The 26,369-nt window shown below is 31.8% G+C and overlaps 4 protein-coding genes across 4 annotated transcripts in view; 2 read left to right on the top strand and 2 right to left on the bottom strand.

The window, feature by feature from the left end:
• The window catches only part of LOC149477918 (uncharacterized), a 600,334-nt gene that overhangs the window by 560,194 nt on the left and 13,771 nt on the right, over positions 1–26,369 (top strand). The gene's annotated exons all lie outside the window — the stretch shown is intronic.
• Osi10a (Osiris 10a) lies at positions 4,621–8,638 on the top strand. The gene is made up of 4 exons (XM_089709954.1): positions 4,621–5,310; positions 5,696–5,880; positions 6,334–6,615; positions 7,804–8,638. The coding sequence occupies exons 1-4, from the start codon at positions 5,015–5,017 to the stop codon at positions 7,995–7,997; spliced, it is 957 nt and encodes a 318-aa protein (XP_089566080.1). The 5' UTR covers positions 4,621–5,014; the 3' UTR covers positions 7,998–8,638.
• Positions 9,678–11,250, bottom strand: Osi11 (Osiris 11). The gene has a single exon (XM_089709955.1). The coding sequence runs from the start codon at positions 11,140–11,142 to the stop codon at positions 10,375–10,377; it is 768 nt and encodes a 255-aa protein (XP_089566081.1). The 5' UTR covers positions 11,143–11,250; the 3' UTR covers positions 9,678–10,374.
• Positions 19,484–22,365, bottom strand: LOC149477920 (uncharacterized). The gene is made up of 2 exons (XM_089709728.1): positions 22,251–22,365; positions 19,484–21,954 (listed from the first exon to the last, which is right to left on the bottom strand). Exon 2 carries the CDS (start codon positions 21,951–21,953, stop codon positions 19,599–19,601), a length of 2,355 nt encoding a protein of 784 aa, XP_089565854.1. The 5' UTR covers position 21,954; positions 22,251–22,365; the 3' UTR covers positions 19,484–19,598.

Genomic DNA, 26,369 nt, shown 5'->3' with positions numbered 1-26,369 from the left:
TTTAAACGGAAATATAATATATTCAATTCAAACTTTGTACACTTATCAAGGATCGATGACAATACAATAATTTCATGATTTTAGGCATGATTTTTTAACTGTATTAATTTTATTAGCTTCACCTGTATATTTGTACGTAACCGACTCCTTTGATTCGATTTTGACGCACTTTAAATGGTCAGATATAATAATTATAACTTTTACATTCATGAAGAAGATAATAATAATATCATGAGTTTATCTTAACAAATCGTGTAAAAAATATAATAAAAAAACAGTTTTAATTATGGTACTTTGAGATTGATGGAATAACGCAACCTAAAATAATAATAGTTTAAAAAAACTAAATAACACGCTTTTTATAGAAAACTGAACTAAAATATTTTATCAAATTAGTGTATTGTCATCGGTCCTCAATAAATCTACAAAGTTTGAACGAAATCTGGCCGTTTAAAGTGGGTCAAAATTGCGCCCAAAGAAGTCCGTTACAAACATACAGGTGAAGCTAATATAAAGCGTGTAATGATCAGCACGCATTTCTTTATTAAATCCCTTGCGTTGGCTATGCTCCTCCATTAGTTGGGTTGACCTAATTACAATACCTATATAACAGATTATTTTTACCCACCTTTTATACAATTATGATTGATTTATCAGCGCTATATGTTCTAATAAGTGAAGTTAATGGCCGTATCAAACAGAACAGTTATACAGTTCCGTTCTTAGGTGGCCCAGATACAGATGCAGGTTATTTTTTATAGGAAACTGTACTTAATTTTCTCGATATTTAATTGGAGTTATGGAAAATTTTCTTGAGAAGCGAGAGTTTTTGAATGTTTATGCTATTTTTGTTTTGTATTTAAAAGATAGTGTTTTAATCGGCTTCTCAAGGAAACAGAACTATTTTTAAAAATTTTGGCAATGAAATGTGTTTTTCTAGTAATGATTTAGTTTGCGCATGATGTGGATAAAAGTTCTTGAAGCTTTACTTTAATAGTGTGTTATCTATATTATAATAAAATTCTAGATAGGAACGTAATACGTAACGTATAGTAAGAGAGATAGTTTGATATTAATCTATATATATATATATAAAAATGAATCGCAAAATGTGTTGGTAAGCGCATAACTCGAGAACGGCTGAACCGATTTCGATAATTCTTTTTTTATTATATTCCTTGAAGTACGAGGATGGTTCTTACGTAGAGAAAACGTAAATATGTACCACGGGCGAAGCCGGGGCGGACTGCTAGTATATATATAAAACTCAAAGGTGACTGATATAGTGATCTATCAACGCACAGCCCAAACCACTGGACGTATCGGGCTGAAATTTGGCAAGCAGGTAGATGTCATAACGTAGGCGTCCCCTAAGAAAGGATTTTAGAAAATTCATCCCCCAAGGGGATCAAATAGGGGGTGAAAGTTTGTACCATGAAAATTTATCTTTTCCACGCAGGCGAAGCTGCGGGCAACAGCTAGTATAATATAATTTTATTCAATTCCGTTATTGAAATAATATTATAATCAAATAGTTACACTGTTTAGTATATATTTTAATAAATCGGAAGTAATAGAATTATAATAATTTTATGCACAAAATTGGAATACTTTAAGCACGTTTTTTTACATAACGTTTTTCTTTTCACGATGTATTCGGATACATAAATAATATGAACATAATTTATTTAAATCTAATTTTTTCAAATCTAATTTGTGTTGCATCTTGGCTTGAATATTATTCAACGTAGTAGATAACAATTTAATGAATTAAAAGAAACTGATAGATTTTCTTTTGTATGTATTATTATGTGACTAATATAATATAGATCTAGTTGTTAATTATGTTTAATGTTCAAAGAGGGGACAGCTGTTCGTGAACCAAAATAATAATTTATTTATTTATTAATAAGCTCCATTTCTAAAGTTGTAACTCAGTTAATATTAAATCTCTAATAACAAAAAATACTCGAGAAATCAAAGCCTTGGTAAAATTGAGAATTGTGAACTTGAGAATTGTGAATTTTACACTGCATACAGCATTCTACATTATTATTTATAGAATACTAGCTTTCCGCCCACGGCTTCACCCGCGTTTTCAAAGAAAAACCCGTTCCCGTAGGATTTCCGGGATAAAACCTATGTCCTTTCTCGGGTATTAAAATATCTCTATACCAAATTTCATGCAAATTGGTTCAGTAGTTAAGGCGTGATTGAGTAACAGACAGACAGACAGAGTTACTTTCGCATTTATAATATTAGTATGGATTTTTAGTATTGTTTGCAGCATACGGTTCAATTTATTCTTCTTCTTCCTGATTTATTAATGAAAAATGCTTTTGTTCTAAAAGTTAACTACTAGGTGCCTATTTAACTTATTGCATAGCTTTTGCATGATATAGGTATAAAGCTTATAAGCATGGTATCGCTGATCATGTAAGTTTCTAAGCCATGAATCAATCTACCAAACCTCATTTCCACACCAATTCCATGAACAGGATCCCGCCTTCATTCATACACTGTAACACAATTTACAAGTATTATATAATACACTTAACCCAAAACAGACATCCGTCATTATGTTCATTGAATAACAGTCCTTATGTCACGTACCTTCGCGTCATTACATCAAATATTTGTGTCACTTGACACATCCTTAAAGCGTTTCTCTCATGGGCATGGTGTTCCACTAATATCCGCTTTTCTTTAATTCGCACTCATAATCGGCAAAGAAAATTGAACTTTATTTACTTGATTTAGAGTTGATAATCGTGTGTACACATCTAACGCATATTGGTTAATCACGAATCAATTTTTAAATCGACTAATCTCGTTCCATTCGTTACTAATTACGCGAATATATGTCTTATATCGAAGTAATAAGGGTTTATTTGTGTTACGAATAAAAATCCGAAGCTATGGTAGGGAGGTTACATAAAGACGCGTTCAAGAAAGCTACAGGCCCTCCAGGGACGGCAGTGAAAGCGGTATGACTAATGCTTGCGAAGGTCAGCTTATATGACAGGGACAACATAATGAGTATATTTTCAAATGCCTTAAACATTTTAGAAAGCTTGACGTGTGTATTAAGTTATTGAATTTTAGTGTTTCCGAATGCTTTATTTCATTTGAATATTATCGTGTGAACGAAATTAATTTTGCATTTAAATTCTTTGATATTGTTAGTAGATATTATTATCAATTATCATATTCACAGGCAGTAACATTATTATTTGTGCGTACAAATAATGTTTAATTCCTTCGCTTTTTTCTGAAACTGTAATTTATTTTTACATTTCATTATGAAAAGCATAATTTATTAAAACGGAAGATGTTTATTATATGACTTATAATGCGTTTATTCATACATTCAATCTTGACAAGTACATTTCGTGTTGGTAGTAATTGTTCTGCTCTTTTATATGTAATTTTTTCATTTACTTAATGTCAATTATTAATTGGTTAAAAGTTGGTTTTATATTTGATTATTATCAATTTGATGATATAATATAATTATTATCATGGAGTTGTTGTTAATACCTACTGATAAAACAATCAACAAACATTACATTTAATTCAATTAATAATTGAACTTAGCATTATAATAACAATTTTATTGACGTATTTAATAATAAAACATAAAAAATTTATGAAGAAAATTCGCGTAATTGCATTGATCAAAGACCCATCAAGGAGGTCATAAAATGCAATGTGACTCAAAATGCCTATAAGACGCGTAACAAATACAGAAACAAAGGCCCCGAGTTAAAACAAGAAACTATTACATCAGCCAAACAAAACTTTTACTTGGGCAAACCGGACGTATAGAAGAATATATTGTCTACTTTCACTCCTTGACACGACACCGAAATAAGGAAATAAACGCCGGATATTTGACAAGCCATTGTAACTTATATCTCAAAGATGTAAGAACGAAATTGCTGTGCTCGATAATACATTCCACCATGATGCTTAGTTGGAAAAGGTCAGAGGCCTTAAATGGTATGATTAAAGGTAATGGATATCGCAAAACCGATTTCCGAACTACAATTTGAATTCCTTATGAAAATCGATGAAATGAGACAAAAAAACACGGGTTGATATACGAAAACCAATCGTGAAAATTATCTCTATTAATTCCAATAACTACAGGAAATCAAAGATTGCATTATGACAATAGTTTAAGGTAAGTGTGCATAAAAGCTTAAAATAAGCGTGGTAAGATTGGGTGGAAGTTTATAGCATTATTAGATTACCAACATATTAGAATATATATAAATCAAATAATATACCATACAAATGGTATTTGCTGCAAACAACCACTTATTATTATTATTATGTATCTCAATTCCATAATACTCGGGTACCATCATAAGGAAGGTACCCGGTCCTTTGGAAGGCTTACGTGGGGACACGGATCCAACACGCAGAGGCCCTTTCGAGAACTTTACTGTGTTGTTATTATTTTGTGTAGAATGTCCTGTAACTGGAAAAAATATATATTTATTTTTCTTACAAAACGTAAATGTATACAGAATGCACAAGTCTTTAGGACTATTCAGATTCCTACCTTCCCTTCGACCTTCTTTTACTTAATATGTCATAAGTACCTATCTATGTATATCAATATCTGCCTATGTGAATGAATCATACAATCAAGTCTAATGCACTCACCCTCTCACCTCTAATGTCTTCAACCTGTGAAGGATAATACTCCATTGTTATGATTAAGTTATTTAACAACAGCATTATGCAAGCTGCCGTAACATCTAACATGCAAATAGCACTCTCAAACGTCTCGCGAATTATCTATAAAATTTTCACTGCATTGTCTTTTTGGACGTGGGAACAACCCGTGACGGACCTCGAAACAATGGAAGAGTTCACTCGTACATAACAAGCAAAGTCTATAAAGCAGGTGAGGTTTTGATACAATAAGGTATACGTAATATCTAAATCGGAGCAGTCAGTGGTGTTGTGGATCCTTGCAATGGTGTAACAGTAATACTACATCATGAAGCTACAAGTAGTGACCGCGTTGATCCTGATAACCGTACTCGAGGTGATACCAATACAGTTGCAACAAGGAGAAACATTAGAAGGAAATAATGTAGAGAATACAAATTTAAACGCCTGTTTGAACGAGGAAAGGGGTGCAGCTGTTTGTTTCGGCAAGGAGTTGTTGCATAAGCTGAATAATTACGATGAAGCTGATTCGTTTAGCTTGGCGAACGGTGTTTCGTTTGTGAGAGATGAGAAAACTCCTAGAGATATTAGTGCTTTCCTTGATAAGGATCCTATGGATTTTCGGTATGTGTATTTTGTATATTGAAAGGGCAAAAGCAAAATTATTAAACAATGGGTTTCATAAAATGAAATGAATATGAAACGAGTGAAAACGAGTGAACGAAATGAATATGAGTTAAATCAATCTTACCACATATAAAGTGAAAATGATGTGATTATATTCAGAAACGTTAATGATATTTTGTGAAACCAGACAAACAAACCACATAATCTTATAAACCTACTGGTCAAAGTCTATTTTTAATAAGATTTTAATTTTACTTGTTATAGCAATCGCAATGAAAAATTAATTTATTCATGGAGATTTTTCTTTGTTTTCATTCACAATAAATTATCTTACACATTACAAGTATAATGATATTATTATACGTGATACATTCTGTTTTAGGTCAATAATGGAAGATGCAAGCAATTTAATATCCAAGCGATCTCTCCATTGGGACATGGGAATGGTATATCCAGGGTTGGTGATGCGAATTGGGCCAACGTTGGCCAACGGTGTACTGGACTTTGTTATAGATCCAAGGATAAAGGATCGAACATATCAACCCCAGGGTGAAAGTCAATCCACAGGTAATTGGAAAATTAGAACATTTTAAGACAATGCATACTTGAGATTCACATGGGAGTCCTCGGTCATATAATGAGCTTTTACTTTGTTTCTGCATGAAAAATATACCAATATCATATTATTATCAATTTCATTAATTTTAAAATATGAGAAAACCTATTGGAATACAATATTATATTCAAGTGTACAATAATAATTGTTAAATCTCAAATAAGTAGTTAAAATTTCCATTAGAATTTTCACACAAAACTGTTTTGTATAGAGCGCCATCTATTGCAATATAGATAAACTATTTTACAACCATGGTCAAGGTTAGAGCGACATTGATCTTGAATCGTCAGCGCCATCTATAAATTTTTCCTTGAACTTACATCAGTTCATAATGAAGACTGGTTTCCTCACAACAATAATTCAACTTGTTCTGTATAAAAGTTTAATATTTTTTTTTCTTTCAGGTCGTTTATTAGCGCGAAATCTTCTCGTACCATTTCTGCTTGGAATAAAATTCAACATATCTACACTACTACCAATTTTGTTAGGGTTGCTTCTTCTAGCTAGTAAGAAGGCCTTTTTGTTAGCGAAGGTAGCTTTGCTAGCGGTGACCCTATTTAGTGGTGGTGGCTATGGCGGGAACTACGGGAACTATTTTGGTGGTTTGAATAGTTTCGCCGGGCCAACAATATCGTCGTATACTCATGAAAATGTAGGGCATTACCAGCCTGCTCTTGGTTCGGGAGGTATGTATCATAAATTTGTTTAGCTTTTAAAAAGGAGGTATGTACGTGAAAGGCTAATACTGATGAAAGTTTGTTACAGAGCTATAAATTACTTTTGTTTCCTCTACAAGGACTGAAAAGGGTTTAGGATTTAAGTAAAATATTTTATAATACTTGCTAACTGCAAGTTGTTATTAGTCACATAGAGCTTTTCGGCTCAACGATATACTTTTTGTAACACCTCAATGCATTATTACGAATTTGTTTCACAAACTCGATATGAATAATGTGGGGGAAATTCATATTATAATTAAAATATTAATTAATCAGTAAGCATCCTCGAGACTTATTTTAATTTGAAGATAGCTTAATCTATTTGTTAATTTTAAGTAATCGTGTATTTTCATCTGCTAATTATTGTATAATCAATCAATCACTTATAACTATAATTTAAACAGGTGCATATACATCATGTAACTGTCATATAATTAGACCAAATAATTAATGAATCAAGAATTAATATACATCTCAAGTGAGTAGTTTTAGAGCGATGTTTATATTGCTTAAAGCTCACTAACTAAAATATATTGTATGAATAATTCATAAAAACATCTTGGCAAATAAAACATATAATCACGTTTTAAATTCATATTACTCTTCCGATTTTGCTACTATTACTATTCATACTACTACTAGTTATTAGTTGCTGAGATATTAATATGTTTTCTGCATTCGCCACTAGATGGCATTTTTCAAAGATTACTTGAACGTCAGTTGAATGTTAAGTATTCCACATACCTTTATTCTTAAAATATGAAAAATTAAAGCACAGGGAAAAATAATTATTGTTACAATAGACTGTAGGCAACAATTATGTAGGATGATTTTGCTGATGAATGCAGTTTTTTTGCAATTTACGTAATAAATTTTGTCTGTCTATTTCAACAATAAAACATAGTATCATCTAAAAATACGTTATGTTTTCATAATATTATTTTGATTTTGTATCATAATAGATAACAGAATACTAATGATGAACACAAAATAATAATATTCTGATTTTATTATTTTACATAATATTATTCAAATAAAGTGATTCGTTTAAACCTCAAGTTTCATATAAAGGTTTAACATAAGGTACGCTTGTTCGCTCAGAAATTCCCCCTAACCAAATTTTTCCAAATATTATACCAGAACCTTTTATTCCAGGCTACTTCCACAGACACCCTCACCAAGCAGATTACTTCTATAAGGAGAAGTACGATGAACCCACAACGGGGTCTCCCATCACCCCTGATGAACTAAGAGATAGATTGGAACGGCTCTTTGTGACCAAAAAAGATGATGATGAACTTAAGATTCGGAATGGCAGAAAATTCTCCTGGACACCTATAAATGTATGATAGATTTAATTGATATTGATGTAAATTTCACTAGTCAATTTGTCATGTAGTTTTCAGTCAGTAGATATCTGGTAACCTAGAAATCGTGTAATACCTATATAACAGCGAAATATCGACACAATAAAAATGCCCGAGACATGCAATGCATAGTTTAAATTCTCTATAACTGTCGTCATTCCTTAGTTAGATTCTACAAAAGATAATTATGTCTAACTGAAAACTCTGATCCTAAACCTTATTTTTGTGGACAAAAAGTAAAATTTACAATGGAATAATAATAAAAGAGTCAATAAAATGTGGAATACCTTAATTGTTTCCACATTAAATTAAGCATAATGTTTATATAATTTCAAAAAGTGTTTTAAGAAGTAATTTATTTGTAGTAGTAGACTATAATTTTCTGTTTGTTCTTTTTATATTCTACAATAAATAAATGTAATACATAATTTCTTTGTCTAGTATCATTGTTCTACATTAAATAAAAACATCCTATAACGAATGCAATTTCACGCTCTGAATGCGGGGGAAATAAATTCAATCCTGTACGTTATAAGGTAAATGTCTTTCACATGAAGTAATTGATATTTATAGGTATTAATGTAAACACAATTATTAATAACCAATTTAGCGATTAGTATTAACACTTACTTTTCTCTGTTCCTTCTCTTCTCCTCCATTTTCCTAATCCTGGGATTTATCTGTATCAGCATCAATCAAAAAAGAGCGTGTATACCGAGCACACTTGTTAGAAGTGAAACTTCTTTGGCATTTGGCAAGATTCAAAAATACCAAAATCGTCGCCTTTATCCATGACGCGACCTTGAAATTTGTACTCTCAACGCACCTAAAGAAGTTTCAGTTCAAAAAATTCCAAGTTTTGTATCATAAGTAGGTACAATACATGACCATCTTTCTTTCAAGGGAGGATTAATAATATCCTCTTCTATAAAAGTAGAATAAAACGAATACCGTATACACATATTCTGCTTCCGTGCTACGCCCACATAACAGAAACATTCAGCTCAATATGATTAATGCTCAATTCCAACATTTAGTGCACTTTCATCGTTTTTTCATTGAATACCATTTAACCGTTCCTCGCGTGCCTTATTATATTTGCGTGATGCTCAGCTTTCTATACAGTAGCTACATATTGTAGCTATGTATTGGGGCTGATAACTGTGAAATATGTATATTTGTTTCTGCTATTTATGGATACGCTGTCAGGAAATGTATTTGAATACGGGTTGATATTGGCGAGGTAACCTAAAAATTATGGACCAAACTAACTGACATTTTATGGTAGTTTATTGTTGGTATTCCAAGGTATTTATGGAAGTATTCTTCTGTATGCTTGAAGAAATAGTTTGAATTTTTAAATAATTTCAGGAATTAAACAAATTGAAGGAATAGTTCGAATAGTTTTCAAATAGATTCAGGAATTTGCTATAGAATTACTATAAGCATTGAAGTGAGGAATAAAGAGCTGATAATATCGGTATTTTTTACTAATTGCGGCGTAATTTAGGACTGATCGATAACAATTATAGCTATCGTTTCCTAAATTCAGTCTTATTAGGAAGTGAACGTTTTACGTTGATACTAAAATGATTGGGAATACCAACAACATAGCTTATATTTTAGCACATTCTTTATAGATTATCGGGACAAATAAAACGATTATCAAGTTTCAACTACTTTTATCGTCATTTCCTCATTCTAAATTAATAAATTCATCTATCTTATCATATAAGCTATCATTAGCAAACATCAATAGATTTAATAAATTATTTGTTTAACAAATTATTAATACATATAAAGGTACTCGCGTAACTACCTTTTTGATGACAATAAATATCTTATAAATATAATAAATTACCTAAAAATACCGCACCAATGATATAAAATTATACTAAACTTAACCTATTTTTACAAAATTGGACAATCGGATGAGAGGAAAATGCACTTTACCCGTCGACTAGCCTACGTTAATTAATCTTAAGTCATCGTATAATAATTCTAAGACAATCTTGGTGCAAGAGGTTACAAGTTATTACATAATATTCACATATTTATTTAGGCTACTCATTTCTATGTTGTATTTACATAAAACGATCAACCACTGATTATAAATTATTATTATTAGCCTAATAAAAAGCGTCTACAACGAATAAATAATACAGCAAATAAATAAACCTTAACCAAATAACAGTGTCGTCTGAATTATTAAATAAACATCATGAATCTTTGTCTCCATTGCTGACGTATTGCTGACGCAAAACGTCTTGAATTCGGCAATGGAGGTTCAGATAAACAAGTAATATGCCGTGTCGTCTATTTGTAAAGGAGTCGTAAGCCACAACCATTCTGTTACAATTTACTGCTTGCTTGCATATGCTCTGTAAGCCCTGTCTTGGGCAGCAGCCTCGTCTTCCACGCTTCTTCTGTAATGACCTCCGGGACCGGTGGTGTCGAAGTCACTTCCGTAATGGGATGATGAATATGTATGGCTCTGGGATACTTGCGGGTGTTTCACTATTTCATACGTCGTCTTTTCATGAGATTCTCCGCCAGCTACCAACTTCTTCAAACCGATGATTGCAGATAACAGAAGCGCGATCTTTCCGATCAACAAAGCTTTGCCAGCAATTATCGCGATAGCCTGGAACGCCATGGCCACGAAACCACCCTTAATCGCAAGTCCAGCTAGAATGGGTCCAATCATCTTCTTCATCTTACCTCTCGCTTCATCTAATGAACGACCAATGTCAGCTCCGACACTCGTTGGTGATACAACCACTCGATGGCTCTGCAAAAGCTTTGAAGTAGCAAGGTGGAGCAGCTTGTCCACTTCGTCTGATGCCAAGGAATTTAAATCACCTTCGGGTAATGAAGATGGGAATGCTCTACCTTGTTCCGTTGTCCGCACAAGTGAGACGCCGTCCATGAGCGGAAGCGTCTGCATGCGCGCAGCCCTGTCCACAAATTTGGTCGCCTGGATCTTGAAGCACTTAAAAATATCCTCCGACTTCTCGCAGTCATCGTACATCCTTCCGAGTAGCTTGAGTCCTGCTCCGAAGGTGTCTGCTGAAGTCACAGCCAGGATAGCACTGAAACACAGGACAATAACCCCGCGGTGCACCATTTTGACAAAATACCGCGGATGCCCCGTTCTTTCAACGCCACCAATGTCCAGTCAATGCAGTTGCGCCTATTGAAATGTGTAGAAAACACATGAGCACTGGCATTTATCTATTTTCACCGGGAACTGCATTTATCTATAAATCTTTTAGAGCGTGCAATCGTTGCATCGTATAGTCGTGCACTGAGGCGTGTATGTATATGTTTGTTTTTGTTGGTGTGTGGGTGTTGTGTCCATGTAGTGGTCAGCTGTCTTTGATCTTGATCGCTGCACTTCGTGGTCAATGTCAAGGTTGTGTGCGAATTCCGAATTTATGCAAAATGACCAGAAAAATGATTTTATTTTTCTATTTATAAACTTAAAATATAAAAAAGTGTCTGTATTATGTATAGTACATTAATTGAATGTAATAGCTAATCTTTTTAATTAAAATATTCTTATTATAGATTATTATAGATAAATTGTCCAGTTATATCAAATAACCATATTATCAACTTCCACTATAATACATTGATTAGCCGGGTAAACAAAAAGAGACCTGCATGGTTAAAATATCATATAAGACAAACGGCACGAACGATCATAAGAAAACTTCGCTTTGATAGCTTTCAATTGGCTGAAAGATGGTGATGTTTCACCTAATTTTGATGGGATGACCAATCAAAATTAAGTAAAAATTACCGTTCGTGTTGTGTGTTAAGTGATACTCTTACCTTGCTGCACAGGACGTATGAGCCGCCTTTTTCAAGAAAAATGGACCCTCGTCCACATAGACACAGCTTCTTCGCATGGAAAATAATTCACGAAGCTGCTCGAATTAGGTGGACCCGCATATTATATATGAATGTTGAAGTTAAACTTAAACAAAAATATTTATAATCAATAAATGATAAGTTTTCCATCACATTATTAGAGGAGGTATCTTCTCTTCTTTTTTCGTCTCAAACATAGAATTTACGTGATACAAGGTACAAATAATTCGTTAAACTAACAACTACAAACAACAAAAACAAATAAAAACTACAGAAAATATTGAATCGCCCCTCATTAATAAATGAGTTGCCATGTTTCCTCTACAGAAAATGATTTCAGTATTTTCACAAATCAGTTCATATTTTTTGAATTTGAATTTCTTTAATAAATTCACTATGAAGAAGTTATTTTAATAGATATAGGTAATAAATATGTTTATTTATAAATGACTTCTAGTAGCCAGAAAAAAATATTCTTATTATTTTATTATTTTGTGTAGGTATAGAAAATGAACGAAAATTTTACCGATTTACTATTTTACACGACTACAACATTTATCCTCTTTGTGACATCGTATATTGTTCAAGTCCAAAAAGAGCACATATTCTCAATCATTTTAAAATTCCAGTAACTTTAATATTGACTGAAAAATAACTAGATAAGCAACATTCACGGCATGCTCTTGTTAATATGGGTAATGCAGTCTAATTGATTCTTATAACATCCGTAAGAGAAAAATAGGTTTTCTTGTTAAAACTACTGGACCATTTTGTGGACACGTCATTTTATTGTATTATAGTTATATTTATGAATGGAGACATCAAGATAATTGAATTAGAATATTATAGTATTAGACGGCACTATCGCTTTCGAAGTGTTTATGATATCCTGGTATTGTTTGTTTAATAACTGACTTTGGGTGATTTTGTACGTGAAATATAAAATTGATAACATAAATAAAGCTGCAATATGTACGTATTGCAGCTTTATTTATGTTATCAATTATGTATGTATTATTATGTAAGATTTGTAAAACTAATCAGAAGGAATCAAGATATTCTTATGTTATTTTTTACGACAGAACTTTTTTCCAACTTTTCAAATTAAGTAAGAGGGAAATTATCATTTTCTAAAAAAAGTTACGAGTACACTAAAAATCAACTATGACAAAAAATACTTTCAAAAAGGTCATTGTATTTTGCACAAGCGATTCGTCAATTAATCTTTGATTCACTAGATCAGTGACTAGCGTCTAATCACCCGTCATTAATTATATAATACAGATCACGCGACACTATGTAATTGACTCTGATGCTGGTATTTAAGAATCATTTATAATAGATTGCGGCATTTTAAAGGTAATAATGATATAAACATTAATTGAGACAGCAATGTAAGATTAATTTAACGAACGTGTTATGAACTCATTTTTTCTTAAAACAATGTGACAAGTCTGTTTACAATAATTAGCAAGCATATTATTTATGATGCAACTTAAACTATTTGTGTGTTTTGTTACAAAAGTCTGGTGTAGTAGTTTTTAGGATTTTATGACTAAATGTACGTTTTATTTATTTTTTCCTAAATAGTGTCCTATATTTTATACGATGTAGCTTTCCACCCGCAACTTCAGCCGCGTAGTGAAAGAAAAACCAGCATAGTTCCCGGCCCGTGAGATTTCCCGGTAATAACATTATCCTATTTCCCTTCTCAGCTCTCAAGCAATATCTGTACTAAAATTTATCTAAGCCGGCTCAATGGTTGATGAGTGAAGAAGAGACACATAGATAGGTAGAGTTATTTTCACATTTATAATAATACTAGCGGTCCGCCCCGGCTTCGCCCGTGGTACCTACATATGAAATATAGATGTTGGCCGATTCTCAAACTTACCCGATATGCACAGAAAATTTCATGAGAATCGGTCTAGCCGTTTCGGAGGAGTATGGCAACGAAAACTGTGACACGAGAATTTTATATATTAGATTAAGTTAGAATTTTCGTTAAATTCATTGATCTATCTTAAATTTTGAATTGAAACTGCTATCAATCAAGCCTTTTTGGATAGTCATTTAAATAATATATATTTAACTTAGTGCAAAGTCACTTTTACATACTTCCTGTGCGTGTATTTTTGAAAGCAAACATGAAAATATTAAAATTACTTTGTAACATTTCAGGAACAGTTTATAACATTTTCTTTAACGCAAATACTCTACTAGTTCCTATATTTTCATATTTAAATTTAAATAAGTTATTAACAATAGCGTGTACATTAAAGTGAATTAAAACATTTATATTTTCTACTCGAGTTGAATTCAAATTAATAAATAAAATTTATTAAATAAAAAAGTTTCATGAATATGTTTGAGTAGATTTCATGAAAAGTAATTTCGTAGAAAACTATTAAAGGAATATATTTTATTTATATAACACAGAAGCACTCATTCGTAACTATATCAATAGCTTCATAATATGTAAAACATAATATTAATTATTCTAATTGGTTCTGTTATAATTTGAAATTACCTATAAGTTATAACCCTTACTATTTTAAGTTGTAGGTAATCAATGTAATATTTTTCTAATTTACACATAAATGGATAGCTGATTTACCTACTTATACAAATTCTTTATTTAGGTCATACTAATGGGTCACCATCACTACATAGTATAAAACAAAGTCGCTTTCTCTGTTCCTATGTCCCTATGCCCCTATGTATGCTTAAATCTTTAAAACTACGCAACGGATTTGATGCGGTTTTTTTAATAGATAGAGTGATTCAAGAGGAAGGTTTTAGTATAATATAATTTATTATGTTTTAGACAAAGCGGGCGAAGCCGCGGGCGGAAAGCTAGTTGTTTGATCTTAATACTATTATAAAGGCGAAAGTTTGTATGGATGTATGGATGTATGGATGTATGGATGTTTGTTACTCTTTCACGTAAAAACTACTGAACCGATTACAATGAAATTTAGCACATATATAGAGGGTAACTTGGATTAACACATAGGATAGGTTTTATCCCGGATATCCCACGGGAACGGGAACTACGCGTGTTTTCCTTTGAAAACGCGGGCGAAGCCGCGGGCGGAAATCTAGTACATATATAGTTTGAAAAACTCGCTATAATTGTTGTATTGTCACCGATCCTTGATAAGTTAGACCGGATTCTCAGTGGAGTTTCGTTTGCAAAAATAGTGGACCTAAATCTGACTTCTGATATATATTGTATAGATCCCAGACATCCTATAGACAGATGTTGCCAACCAGTTTTGTGGTCCCCCTCCCCCCAACCCGGTAATTAAATATGGCATACAAAGAAAAAAATAAAAAATTCCAAAACATGCCGTGTGGGGTATCAAATGAAAGAGCTTATTAAGTAGATCACGAATATATAGCATACTATAACATTTCTTACGATTTCTCTAAGATTTTTTAGAAAATTTACGAAAATGCTCCATTTTTGAGTTAACTTTAAACCACTATAGATTGAAAACTCATGAATATATTTTTTAAATTATTATTTTAAATAGTTAACAATAGTCCATTGTTTACGATTCAATTAACACACACATTTGCAGTCTCTACAGTGTGACTGTCAAAACGATAATTTTGTATGGAGTGTTCGGGGTGTGCTACTACTGAACCAATTTGCATGAAATTTGGTATAGAGATATTTTGATACCCGAGAAAGGACATAGGCTGCTTTTTACCCCGGGACATAGCATAGGTTTTATCCCGGAAATCCCAGGGGAACGGGAACTATGCGGGTTTTTCTTTGACTGCGCGGGTGAAGCCGCGGGTGGAAAGCTTGTTGTTAAATAAATAAACATACAGCTAAAGCTAAAAGTGTGTTAAAATTATCTGTTGCTGTACCTTGCATTGTTCACTATATCTATTATTATAGTTACTGTATTGTACACATTTTTATCCAGTGAAAGTCAAAACATCATGTCAAAAGGTCGAGAAGACCTTAATTTCTTTGAAGATTACACTTCACATGAAGTACTTACAGTAATTATGTATAGATGTGAGAAAATCTAACATTATGTTTAATGCGATTCGAGTGTTTATGTTTATTTTTTTATGCGTTGCATCTTGTATGTTATATTTTATATCTTGTCAGTATTCAATACTGAATGTAATTTATCCATAAGTCTAAGTATTCTTTTTTTCCGGCTTTGAAAAGATTTTTCAAAGCAAAAATGTAACCTATGAGCACATAATATTATAATATGTCAGTATAATGGCACGATATTATAATGGTAAAAAGTTGGTAGAATCCAAGAAATATTGATTCAAAAATTGATTAAGGGGAGACATTGATTAAAATGAATCAAATACTGGTTAATGACTGCCTTAATAAGGGAATGAGATTAAACGAAGCTGAATAGGTCACTTCAAAGTTAAATTTTTGTTTGAATTAATAAGAAAAATCTGAATTTCATTTATTTTCTTTACTGCGATCATATTGAACCCTATAAAACTTTAATAAATTATTACGTAGCATTGATGTTATGACAAAGCATAAAAATTAGATCATACAGGCTAACATAATACATTTTGAGATGACAGTAGAGCAAAAAGAAAGTGCTATTAAAAGAAATGGCGCGGCATGAATCTTACAAGAACAATTTTAAAGCTTTTTCTCACTTATACAGATTATATACGCACACGATAATTGTAATATCTCTTTCTATTGTTCATGCGACATGCGTAATGATTCGTTTATTTTTGAGGTCGGTATAGTATGGGTTTGATAATTGTTATAATGTAGATGTGGGTTGGTGAGATAAAAAGATTCATGAAAGAAAAATTAAGCATTATTAATAAATAATGCTCCTAAAAGGACATTGCACACATTTAAAATTAGAATGGTCATTGGATTGGAATTGGTAAAACTTATTATACTTATTACTTAATGCTGTCATAAAAATTAAAGAATTGTTCCATTTATTTAAACGATTTATCATTAAGACAATGTATACAAACATGTATGAACATTGGGTGCTGGAAGCAGAATACATAATTTATAATTAGAGTAGAAATTATATACGAATTATATACAAAAAATATATATACGATAATATAAAAAAATATGTAACTATAAACATAGATTTCAACTTACATAATATGCTTGAAAACTATTATTCTAACTGAATTAAAATTTAATGTAGGTATATAATTATTACCTTAAATTTTTCTTAAGAACTAATGTATGCAGTAATAGATAGTACCTGTGCGAACTTCTGTTGGCCAGGTTATAGTAAAATATAACTAATAATAATATATCAAATATCAATAGTCATCCAATATCTTAAGGTAAATTGGTTATTTTCAAGAGTATAGCGTGACTAATAAATGTTTCTTTATCAATTCAATTTATCAAATTGATGTACTTCGCAATAAGTTTAAGCGGACGGCTTATCTGCAGGGAATTCTTTAATACATGGTAGACAATTTTCTATATATAAATACCTACCTTCCTACTCTATAGTATTCTTCTCTATAAAGACTGTTCTGCTCTCTGCAAACTGCATTTTGAACCTTGTTTAAGTAGGTATCAATATCTATTGAAAAGTACTAAAAAAACTTTTAAAGTACATTAAATAAATGTTTGACTTTTCTTTCGATAGATACGTCCTTTTTTCCGTCTCATAAAATGAAGACTGTCTCCTCATAGAGGCAGTCAAGGACAGATAATTTGTGGGTTAATTGATGGGTTCCAGTGTTTGACTTTAGTTTCAAGTTTCTAGCTACTAACCATTACCGAAAATCTTACTCCATCATCACCATATTATTTATTAGCTTTCATATTTTAACAAAATATTGTATAATATTTATTACAATATTTCAAGGAATTTCCCATGGGAATGAGCTGTTCTATCGCGGTAACAGGTAGCCTACATTAATACTCTCTAGCGCTTGTGTATATTTTGTAGATACAAAAATCGTAACAAACACACCTTTGCAGTTATAATTAGAAAAGCTTAAAATATTAAAAAAAAGGTTGTTTCTACTTTTCATTTGTATTACACACGTTAAGAAGCTCTGTTATTAGGTACTATTAGTTTTAAACAAGTAATTTCATTGTAGATAGATGACGAATCATCTATGAATGTTATCTTTGTACCTTCAACTATTATTAGTACATATTAGTGACAGTCAATAGAATAATTATGAAAAAAAGGTAATTAGTACGTTTTGCTGACCGTATCTTGCATCCGTTATTGTAAGTGCTGCTGACATATTTGTTTAATTTCTTCGACATAATAATTTTACATTAGTATAAGATTTTCACTTTCATTTTGACACTACATTATTATCATCATGTCGTCAATGTATTATACGCTATCATACATTTATCAAACAGCTATAGAGAAAGCAAATAATTTTCACATTTGTATGGAAATCGCAAAAGATGTTAGTAATTGCAATTTCAGAATTGTACTCCTCAAGAGTAATTACCCGTGCACTTAACAAATTTCTTTTTTAAAGCAGTTTTTAGTCAGTTTTAAAAGAGTAATTATGTTTGCCATTCCTTGCAATTGTCTGCTATTTATCTATACCTACTAATATTATAAAGCTGAAGAGTTTGTTTATTTGAACGTGCTTATCTCAGGAAATTCTGGTCCGATCTGAAAAATTCTTTCGGTATTAGATAGCCCATTTATCGAGGAAGGCTATCAGCTATATATCATCACGCTAAGACCGACAGGAGCGGAGCAATGCGGGTAAAACCGCAGAGTATCATACAGCTAGTTGTTAATATTTGAAGGCTAAAGGTTATTTATTCATCTTCCAATGATTGAGCTTTTTAGGTATCATTTTTATTATACAATCTATGTGAATACCACTTAAGTTTCGCTCTTTCAATCTTCATAAAAATTAATGCAAATTTGTTGAAAGCAGACAATCGGTCATAAAAAGAATATAAAAATATATATATATATATATATATATAAAGAATGAAACATACGCTCTTAATTAAACTTTTAGTCATTTTGCAAATATCGTTTAAAATATCTGTGGCCCTAGTGAAAAGGGATTTAAGTCTAAAACTACAACTTAACAGGAGAGGCAAAAAACACACGGCGCGCTCAAAAATTGCGGATGTCCTCGTGTGACATTTAAACCACCAGCAAAAGTAATACATGTGATGTTTTTTATTGGTAAACAGAGTATGTTCTTTATTATTAATGAGTTATTTTTTATGTAAAATTAATAGTTTTTAAGATACTGACTTATACTCTCTACAAAATAAATTACTCGAGGATATAAAATAACTTATACCCCTTAACACATAAGTAAATTGAAAATTCGCTTATGTGAAAAGGAATACGCATTTGAATGAATTTTATGATAACTAAGTAATTAAATGAAATATTTAATAGCTCATTTTATAAGAAAACAGTGTTTAGCTGTGTACTTTAATTCAACTTTAAAATTAAAGAAAATTATGAAAAAAAAATATCTTGGCGTCTTTTTCACAAAGATTTTATACGTGGCGTGTGGTACATGTAGACTTATATAAACTATTTTGTGCTACTTAGACCCATATTTTAATAGAAATAAAACAAGCGGAACATAATTTATTTTTTATTTTTTGCGCTATTCAAAGGAAATTATAAAATTATTATTATTTTACAATGTTTGAAATTATAGGAACAGTTAAAAAACATACTAAAAAACTAAAAAAATTTAGAAAATCTCATCTTCGCTATCATCATTTAGAAGAGGATGCTGATCTTTGTTATCATTACTGATTAAATTAGTATAAAAAGATCTGACACTGGGGTTTATAAGTGGAAGAAGACTAAGCAAGTCTTGTTTTTTCTCATTAGAAATTGCAATCGGCCCATCGTATAATTTGGGTATACATTCGGTTTCAAAAACACTTGGGAGCGGTGACTTTCCTCGTTTTCTTTGCAAATTCACTATGTTCCATTCATCTTCACCATGCATTTTGTAATGAAATTGAGGAAATTCTCCTTTTTTATACCTAAAAGCTGCACACTCAGACAAGTTGAACTTCTTTTTATTTTCATCAATTTTCTTTTGTTGCAGTGGCCCTTTAAGATAACTCGCAAAATCTAGAAATAATTCAGAATGCATTTCTACAACAGTAAATGGTTTCTTTTTACTACATGTTCGGACAAGTTGATACCAATCCCGCGGATGATGAATGTCCATTTGAGTTTTTTTTTTGGCCTTTTCAATTAACGCATGATCCACGTCACAATCCATGTGAGTATGGCCTGGTACTAAAAAATTATGCGTTATGGTTTCCAAATTTGTATTATTACGCATAGCTAACAGGAACATGCAAACAACGTGAATATTTTTATTTTGGCCAGAACAGGAGTCAGAATAAAATATAATATGCTTTATGTCATCAGATATGCAGTTCATTATATAATAAAACAAACAAGAAGCTACTTGATTTGCCCCTCTACCACCAATTCCTTCATGCCACATAAAACAATATACCTTATTAGAGGTACAGTCCCTCAAAGTCAAATTATAAGTCCATAATGGACGTTTATAAAATGCAGCACCAGATTTAAGGTACGGTGTTGGCAAGCATTGCTGTAAGTCAAATGACAAGACTACTGTATCCTTTTTTGTAATTGAAAGCGCCCGATCTTTAGATTTTTGATCATAAATAGTTTCTGCTCTACGTTGGTGCTCTATCAAAAGCTTTTCATTTTCTTCTCTCCCCGCACCTTCACTATATTTTATTTTCGTACCTAAAGTATCGCATTTCACACACGTATCAACATAGGGCGCCTTAAAAGATAGATTTTGGGCTCTGAAAACCCATGAGTAGATGGTGATTGATACTGGATTTTCATGCATCTCACAGTAAGCCTTGTACATGTCCTTAAGAGTTAAATGGGGTGGCAAAAACTTTTTGTTTGTTTTCGATCGCCCATAATGGCTTTCGTAAAGAGGGAATGACAAAATTTGGGCTTTAACATCTTCTAGCCTTTCGTCATCAATTTTAAAGACACTGGGTTTTTTCCCTCTTGACGATTTATTTAAAATCAAACCACCGCTTAGTTTTAATTTATCTGTCACAGTTTGGACAAACTTGGGCGTTTCATCGAATGTGTTTAAAAAACAACCCTTACAAATGCGATGACACTCTAAATCCAACTTCAGGAAAAACTCGTTGGAATAATTCCTAGTTTTGATTGTAGGCGCCATTTTTTGTGTTGCCTTTTGTTTTAACGTTATAAGGTTACTAATGAACAATACACGCCTATCATAGTCACCTAAACTCCAATAACGATCAAAAATGTTTTTTCTTAACGCTTCAGGAATTCTTTCAGCACATTTCATCCTACAAGTTTCCAAACGTCTCATGTTCCTTTCTTTAACAGGTTTTCCGTTTTTTGTCTGGTAACTTTTTCCAAGGTTTCTTTTCTTTTTTCTATTTTCTCTATCTTCTCGTCTTTCTTTTGTACTTTTCCTCGGTTTACGTTTTCGACCCTGTATAACACCTTCTCTATCCCAAAATGACGTATTATTGCTCTCGTCTGAGTCTGACTGAGGAATAATAACATTGCGTCTTCCTTTTGCACGCCTATTCCGTATTGAACAATCCGAGTCACTTGTATCGGGTGTATTTGGTATGTAGTCATCACTACTTTCACCAGAATAATCGAGATCAGGGCATGGCAGCTTGTCAACTAATAGAGAAACAATATCAAGACATATGAGATATGTTTCGTCGGAATCAGTAAATATAATGTCATCTTTGTCGGGGTTCGGCCTTGGGGTAAAATTTTGGCAACATCCAGGCATAGGAGAACATACTTTTGAGCTGATTGGTGAAACGTTTTTTAAACATTCAAATATTGGGGCATAATCCGTAGAACATCCTGGCTTTGGAGAGTTATTCTTCGAAAATCCTGGCTTTGGAGATTGATTCTCGGTAAACAGAAAAGAAGTAGGTACAGGTTCTTCAATTAAGCAATCGACGTCATTAACCATTTCCAGTTCTCGATGAACAAGATCTATCATTCGGTTAATTCTACCTCTACCAGCCATCCTAAAAAAGAAAATAACTAATTTAAATAAATGTAACTAATTTAAATGTACAATAACTATGTACTATTTAACCTACTTAATGAATCACTCTATCTATTAAAAAAACATCAAAATCCGTTGCGTATTTTTAAAGATTTATACCTACTATGTACTACCAAATAGTTACGTTTCTTTATACGTTCTTGTAACGTAATTATTAGGTGAAAAAAGGTACAATTAGACTTGAACCTGTTAAAGTATACATTCACTACGACATAAATTATAAAAAATATGTGAAAAACGATCTAATTTACTCACGTTACTGCAGCACATTAATACAGGTTCTGCTCAGTAGGATGCGCGAGCGACTGACGGGACGCGGGCGCTATCCGCATCCCACTCACCCGTACCACTCCCCCGCAGCGACGAGTTATATCGTTTCTCACGTAAAATGAAAGCTATTCGTAGGATACAACTAGAATTGTATTATATTACATTTATTAATTTCACAATAGCATAATGTGAAAACTGATCTCAAAAGAGTTATATTTGATTTTTGACATTTATTTTGGTGAAAACAAATTGATGTCTCGTAATATCATTACTCACTAAGCCATTTAATAAGGACCATCTGTTGTTGTATTAGTTAACACCAATTTGATAAAAATGTAGGTAGTTTATGTTAATTTAGATTAAAAAACACAATTTTATTTTTTATTTTTCAGTTTAAAACAATACGAAAGTACTTGAATCCGAATTATGTAGTTTTGTTTGTATAAGTTAACCCCATATGCACCAAAAAACTTCTTTGTTTTTAGAAATAGCTTAGATCTGTTTACACCAAATTATAGAGCATATCTTTCTGATCAATTTGGTATATTTAACTAATTTTCGACAAAATCGGACTTGTACCCCTTTTCACTAGGGCCACAGATATTATGTACCTACTTTACCCATTGTTTTTAAAAAAAAGTATGGAGAAAAATAAGGTTACCATTGAAAAAGAGTGTGCGTGCAGAAGTGAACGCGCTTAAATAAGTTTCACTTCAAAAAATCTATTAAATTAATATCGATATAAATAAGAATAGACAAAATGGCGGACCAAATCGAATAATTCGATTTCGATCGAGATTTTCATAACTTCCCGGACACGAATCATCATTAGGAAAAGACAGTCATATAAAAGTAGGTGACGGTTGCAAGAAATCGTTTATCTGTTATGATAGCACGTGCATTAGTGACCTCGATATTAGAATATGCATTACTTAGTAGTAATTTATTCCAATGATATTCGTATTTTTCTTCGACTGCGGTTGAGACTGTATGGGTAACGTTGTTCTTTATATGACGACTATGTTCTTTTGGTAATCGACTGTAAAAAAGGTTATCAATTAATATTTTATTTTATTTGTAAAACTGGGATTATCGTCATAGTATCAAATACATTCCCTAAAACTTCATTCTTTAATTTTCATGATTATTTTATACAATACATATCTAAATGAAGTATATTAAATCTGCAGTAGGTATCATGTAAAATACATAATTGAACCAATAAAATAAATTGATGTTAACACAGAAAAGTAGAACAACAGAATTATTATAGCTCCGTCACGCTGGAACCCGCTTTAAAAAAAACCTTACTTTTTTTCAGCCTATTTTACCTACAAACGATGCTAATAAATGTAGTATAGGTCAATTTTTTGTAGTCTTATTAGTTACTTAGAAAACATCATTGATATCGTTCGAAGTAAAAAATATAAATAATAGCGTGTTGATTAGTTTTGGAATGGGTTCCAAATTGATTGTAGTTTATTGTAGTGGCAAGAAAATTCTTTATTTGCGTTGTTTTATCTCAAATTATTGCAAGAAGGTCACAATAACAAGATTTTAAAAAATAAATAACACTTGTTCAAAAACTACAAACGATGCCAATAAATGTAGTATAGGTCAATTTTTTGTAGTCTTATTAGTTACTTAGAAAACATCATTGATATCGTTCGAAGTAAAAAATATAAATAATAGCGTGTTGATTAGTTTTGGAATGGGTTCCAAATTGATTGTAGTTTATTGTAGTGGCAAGAAAATTCTTTATTTGCGTTGTTTTATCTCAAATTATTGCAAGAAGGTCACAATAACAAGATTTTAAAAAATAAATAACACTTGTTCAAAAACTACAAACGATGCCAATAAATGTAGTATAGGTCAATTTTTTGTAGTCTTATTTATTTATTTATTTATTTATTTTATTTATTTTATTTATAAAAAGGTACCTTACAGCTTATAATACAATAAAGAATAATTAATAATTAAGTACGCCAATAACAAGGTACACCATTATCCGATCAACGTAAGTGACAAACATAAAGAATTATAGAAACGGTGTTTAAAGAACTTAAAACAATACAAAATGAGAATTGATTATTATAATTAAATAGCAAATTTTAACCCGAAACAAGTATGTGTAAATGTGTATGTATGTGAGTTTTTGAGAATGAAAGTGTGTGTGTATGTGTGCGTGTGTGTGTGTGTGTGCGTGTGAGAGAGAGAGTGTGTTATATGTAGGAATTAGTGTAAATAAGTGTGCAAATTATTTTTTATATTCTAAATTAATCAAATCAAGGATCGCAGTTTTAAATTTAGCACGAGATAAGTGGAAAATGTCAACAGATGAAAATTTTTTATTGAAAACGTTGGGAAGTCTTAGAAATGGTGTGTTTTTAAGATAATTTGTTGATACAGCCGGTACATGGAAAAGGGGTGTGTGGCGAGTTCTCTGAGTAGGTGTACAAAAGTTGATATTTGAGAGCGCTGATAAAAAATCAAACTTGTTACTTACAATATCATGCAATAGCATCATATCAATAAGATTTCTTCTATCTCCTAAGGTATTAATATTGAAGTGTAAACAAGCCTCTGGGTAATTCGATGGGTTATATTTAGTTTTAAAACTTAATTTTTTAATAAAAATTTTTTGAAGCCTTTCTATTTTCTCGATGTGGCATTTATATATTGGACGCCAAATGACACTAGCAAATTCAAGGATGCTGCGAACATAAGCAAAATAAATTACTTTAAGACAGAGAATATCATCAAACGGATCTGCCTGGCGAAGAATAAAACCTAGATTTTTATATGCCTTTTGGGTTATTGTATCAATGTGTATGTTAAAAGAAAGTTTTTCATCAAGGATCACACCCAGGTCCCTTACAGTTGTAGCAGCCGGAATAATTTCATCGCAGATTTTGTAGTTGAAAGATATAATAGATTTATTACGAGAGAATGATATTTTTTGACATTTTTGGATATTAACGGATATTTTATTAATTTCATAATAATTCGAGAGTCTATTTAGGTCTTCTTGAAGTAAAAAGCAGTCTTCCAATGTGTTTATTTTCCTAAAAATTTTTTTATCATCGGCGTACAACAAGAATTTTGAATTTAAAAAGCAGTTAACGATATCGAACAGATATAAATTGTATAATAAGGGACCGAGATGTGAGCCCTGAGGAACTCCTGAGGTTACATCGACGAAGTCGGATTTAAACCCTCCCAGTACGACTGATTGACACCTGTTTCGGATATATGATTCTGTCCACCTAAGAAGATTTCCCCGTATTCCGGCTGCAAAAAGTTTACGCATTAGGACATTGTAACTAACCCTGTCGAAAGCTTTCTCAAAATCTGTGTATATTACGTCAATCTGAACACGGTTATTCGTATTATTATTTATGTAATGTGTTAATTCAAGTAAATTAGTTACGACATTGCGCGATTTAATAAATCCATGTTGCTCGGAAGGAATACAGCTTATAGTGTGGTTATAAATCTGTCGGTATACTAATTTTTCTAGCATTTTTGCGAATATATTCAGTAGTGATATCCCTCTATAGTTCGTTATACATTTTTTGGAATTTTTTTTATGAATAGGTATTATTAATGCTTCTTTCCAGCAATTTGGAAAGATGCCTTCGTCTATAGATCGTTTGAAAAGAATACGTAAAGGAGCGATAAGACTACTATGACAGCGTTTTATAAAAATTGCTGGTATACCGTCAGAACCAGCTCCTTTCCGACCATCTAATTGTTTGAAAAGCATATTAAGATCCTTATCTTCTATGGCGATTGTAAATAAATTGCTAGTAAAAGGAGACTCACATACCGAGGGCAAAGAATCCGAAGGATTATCAGATTGAAAAACAGACTGAAAGTATTCGCTAAACGCTGAACAGATGTCATGTCCATTCGTTAAGTTACGATCCCGGTAAACCATACTACAAGGATAGGTACAGTTACTTCGTTTGTTGTTTATGTATTTCCAAAATTCCTTAGGCGTGGATTTAATTGAATTTTGACAACGCTGAATGTATCTCGTATATGATTCTTTTTGTATATTTTTAACTCTAGTTCTAAGTAACGAAAAAGCCGCATAGTCGT

Source organism: Colias philodice, chromosome 23, assembly GCF_061535455.1.
Source record: "Colias philodice isolate Cphi_HAF_F1 chromosome 23, ilColPhil1 Martin Lab GWU primary, whole genome shotgun sequence".
Classification (NCBI taxonomy): Eukaryota; Metazoa; Arthropoda; class Insecta; order Lepidoptera; family Pieridae; genus Colias; species Colias philodice.
Note: the sequence above shows the minus strand (reverse complement) of the source record. Positions and strands in the feature narration are given on the sequence as shown.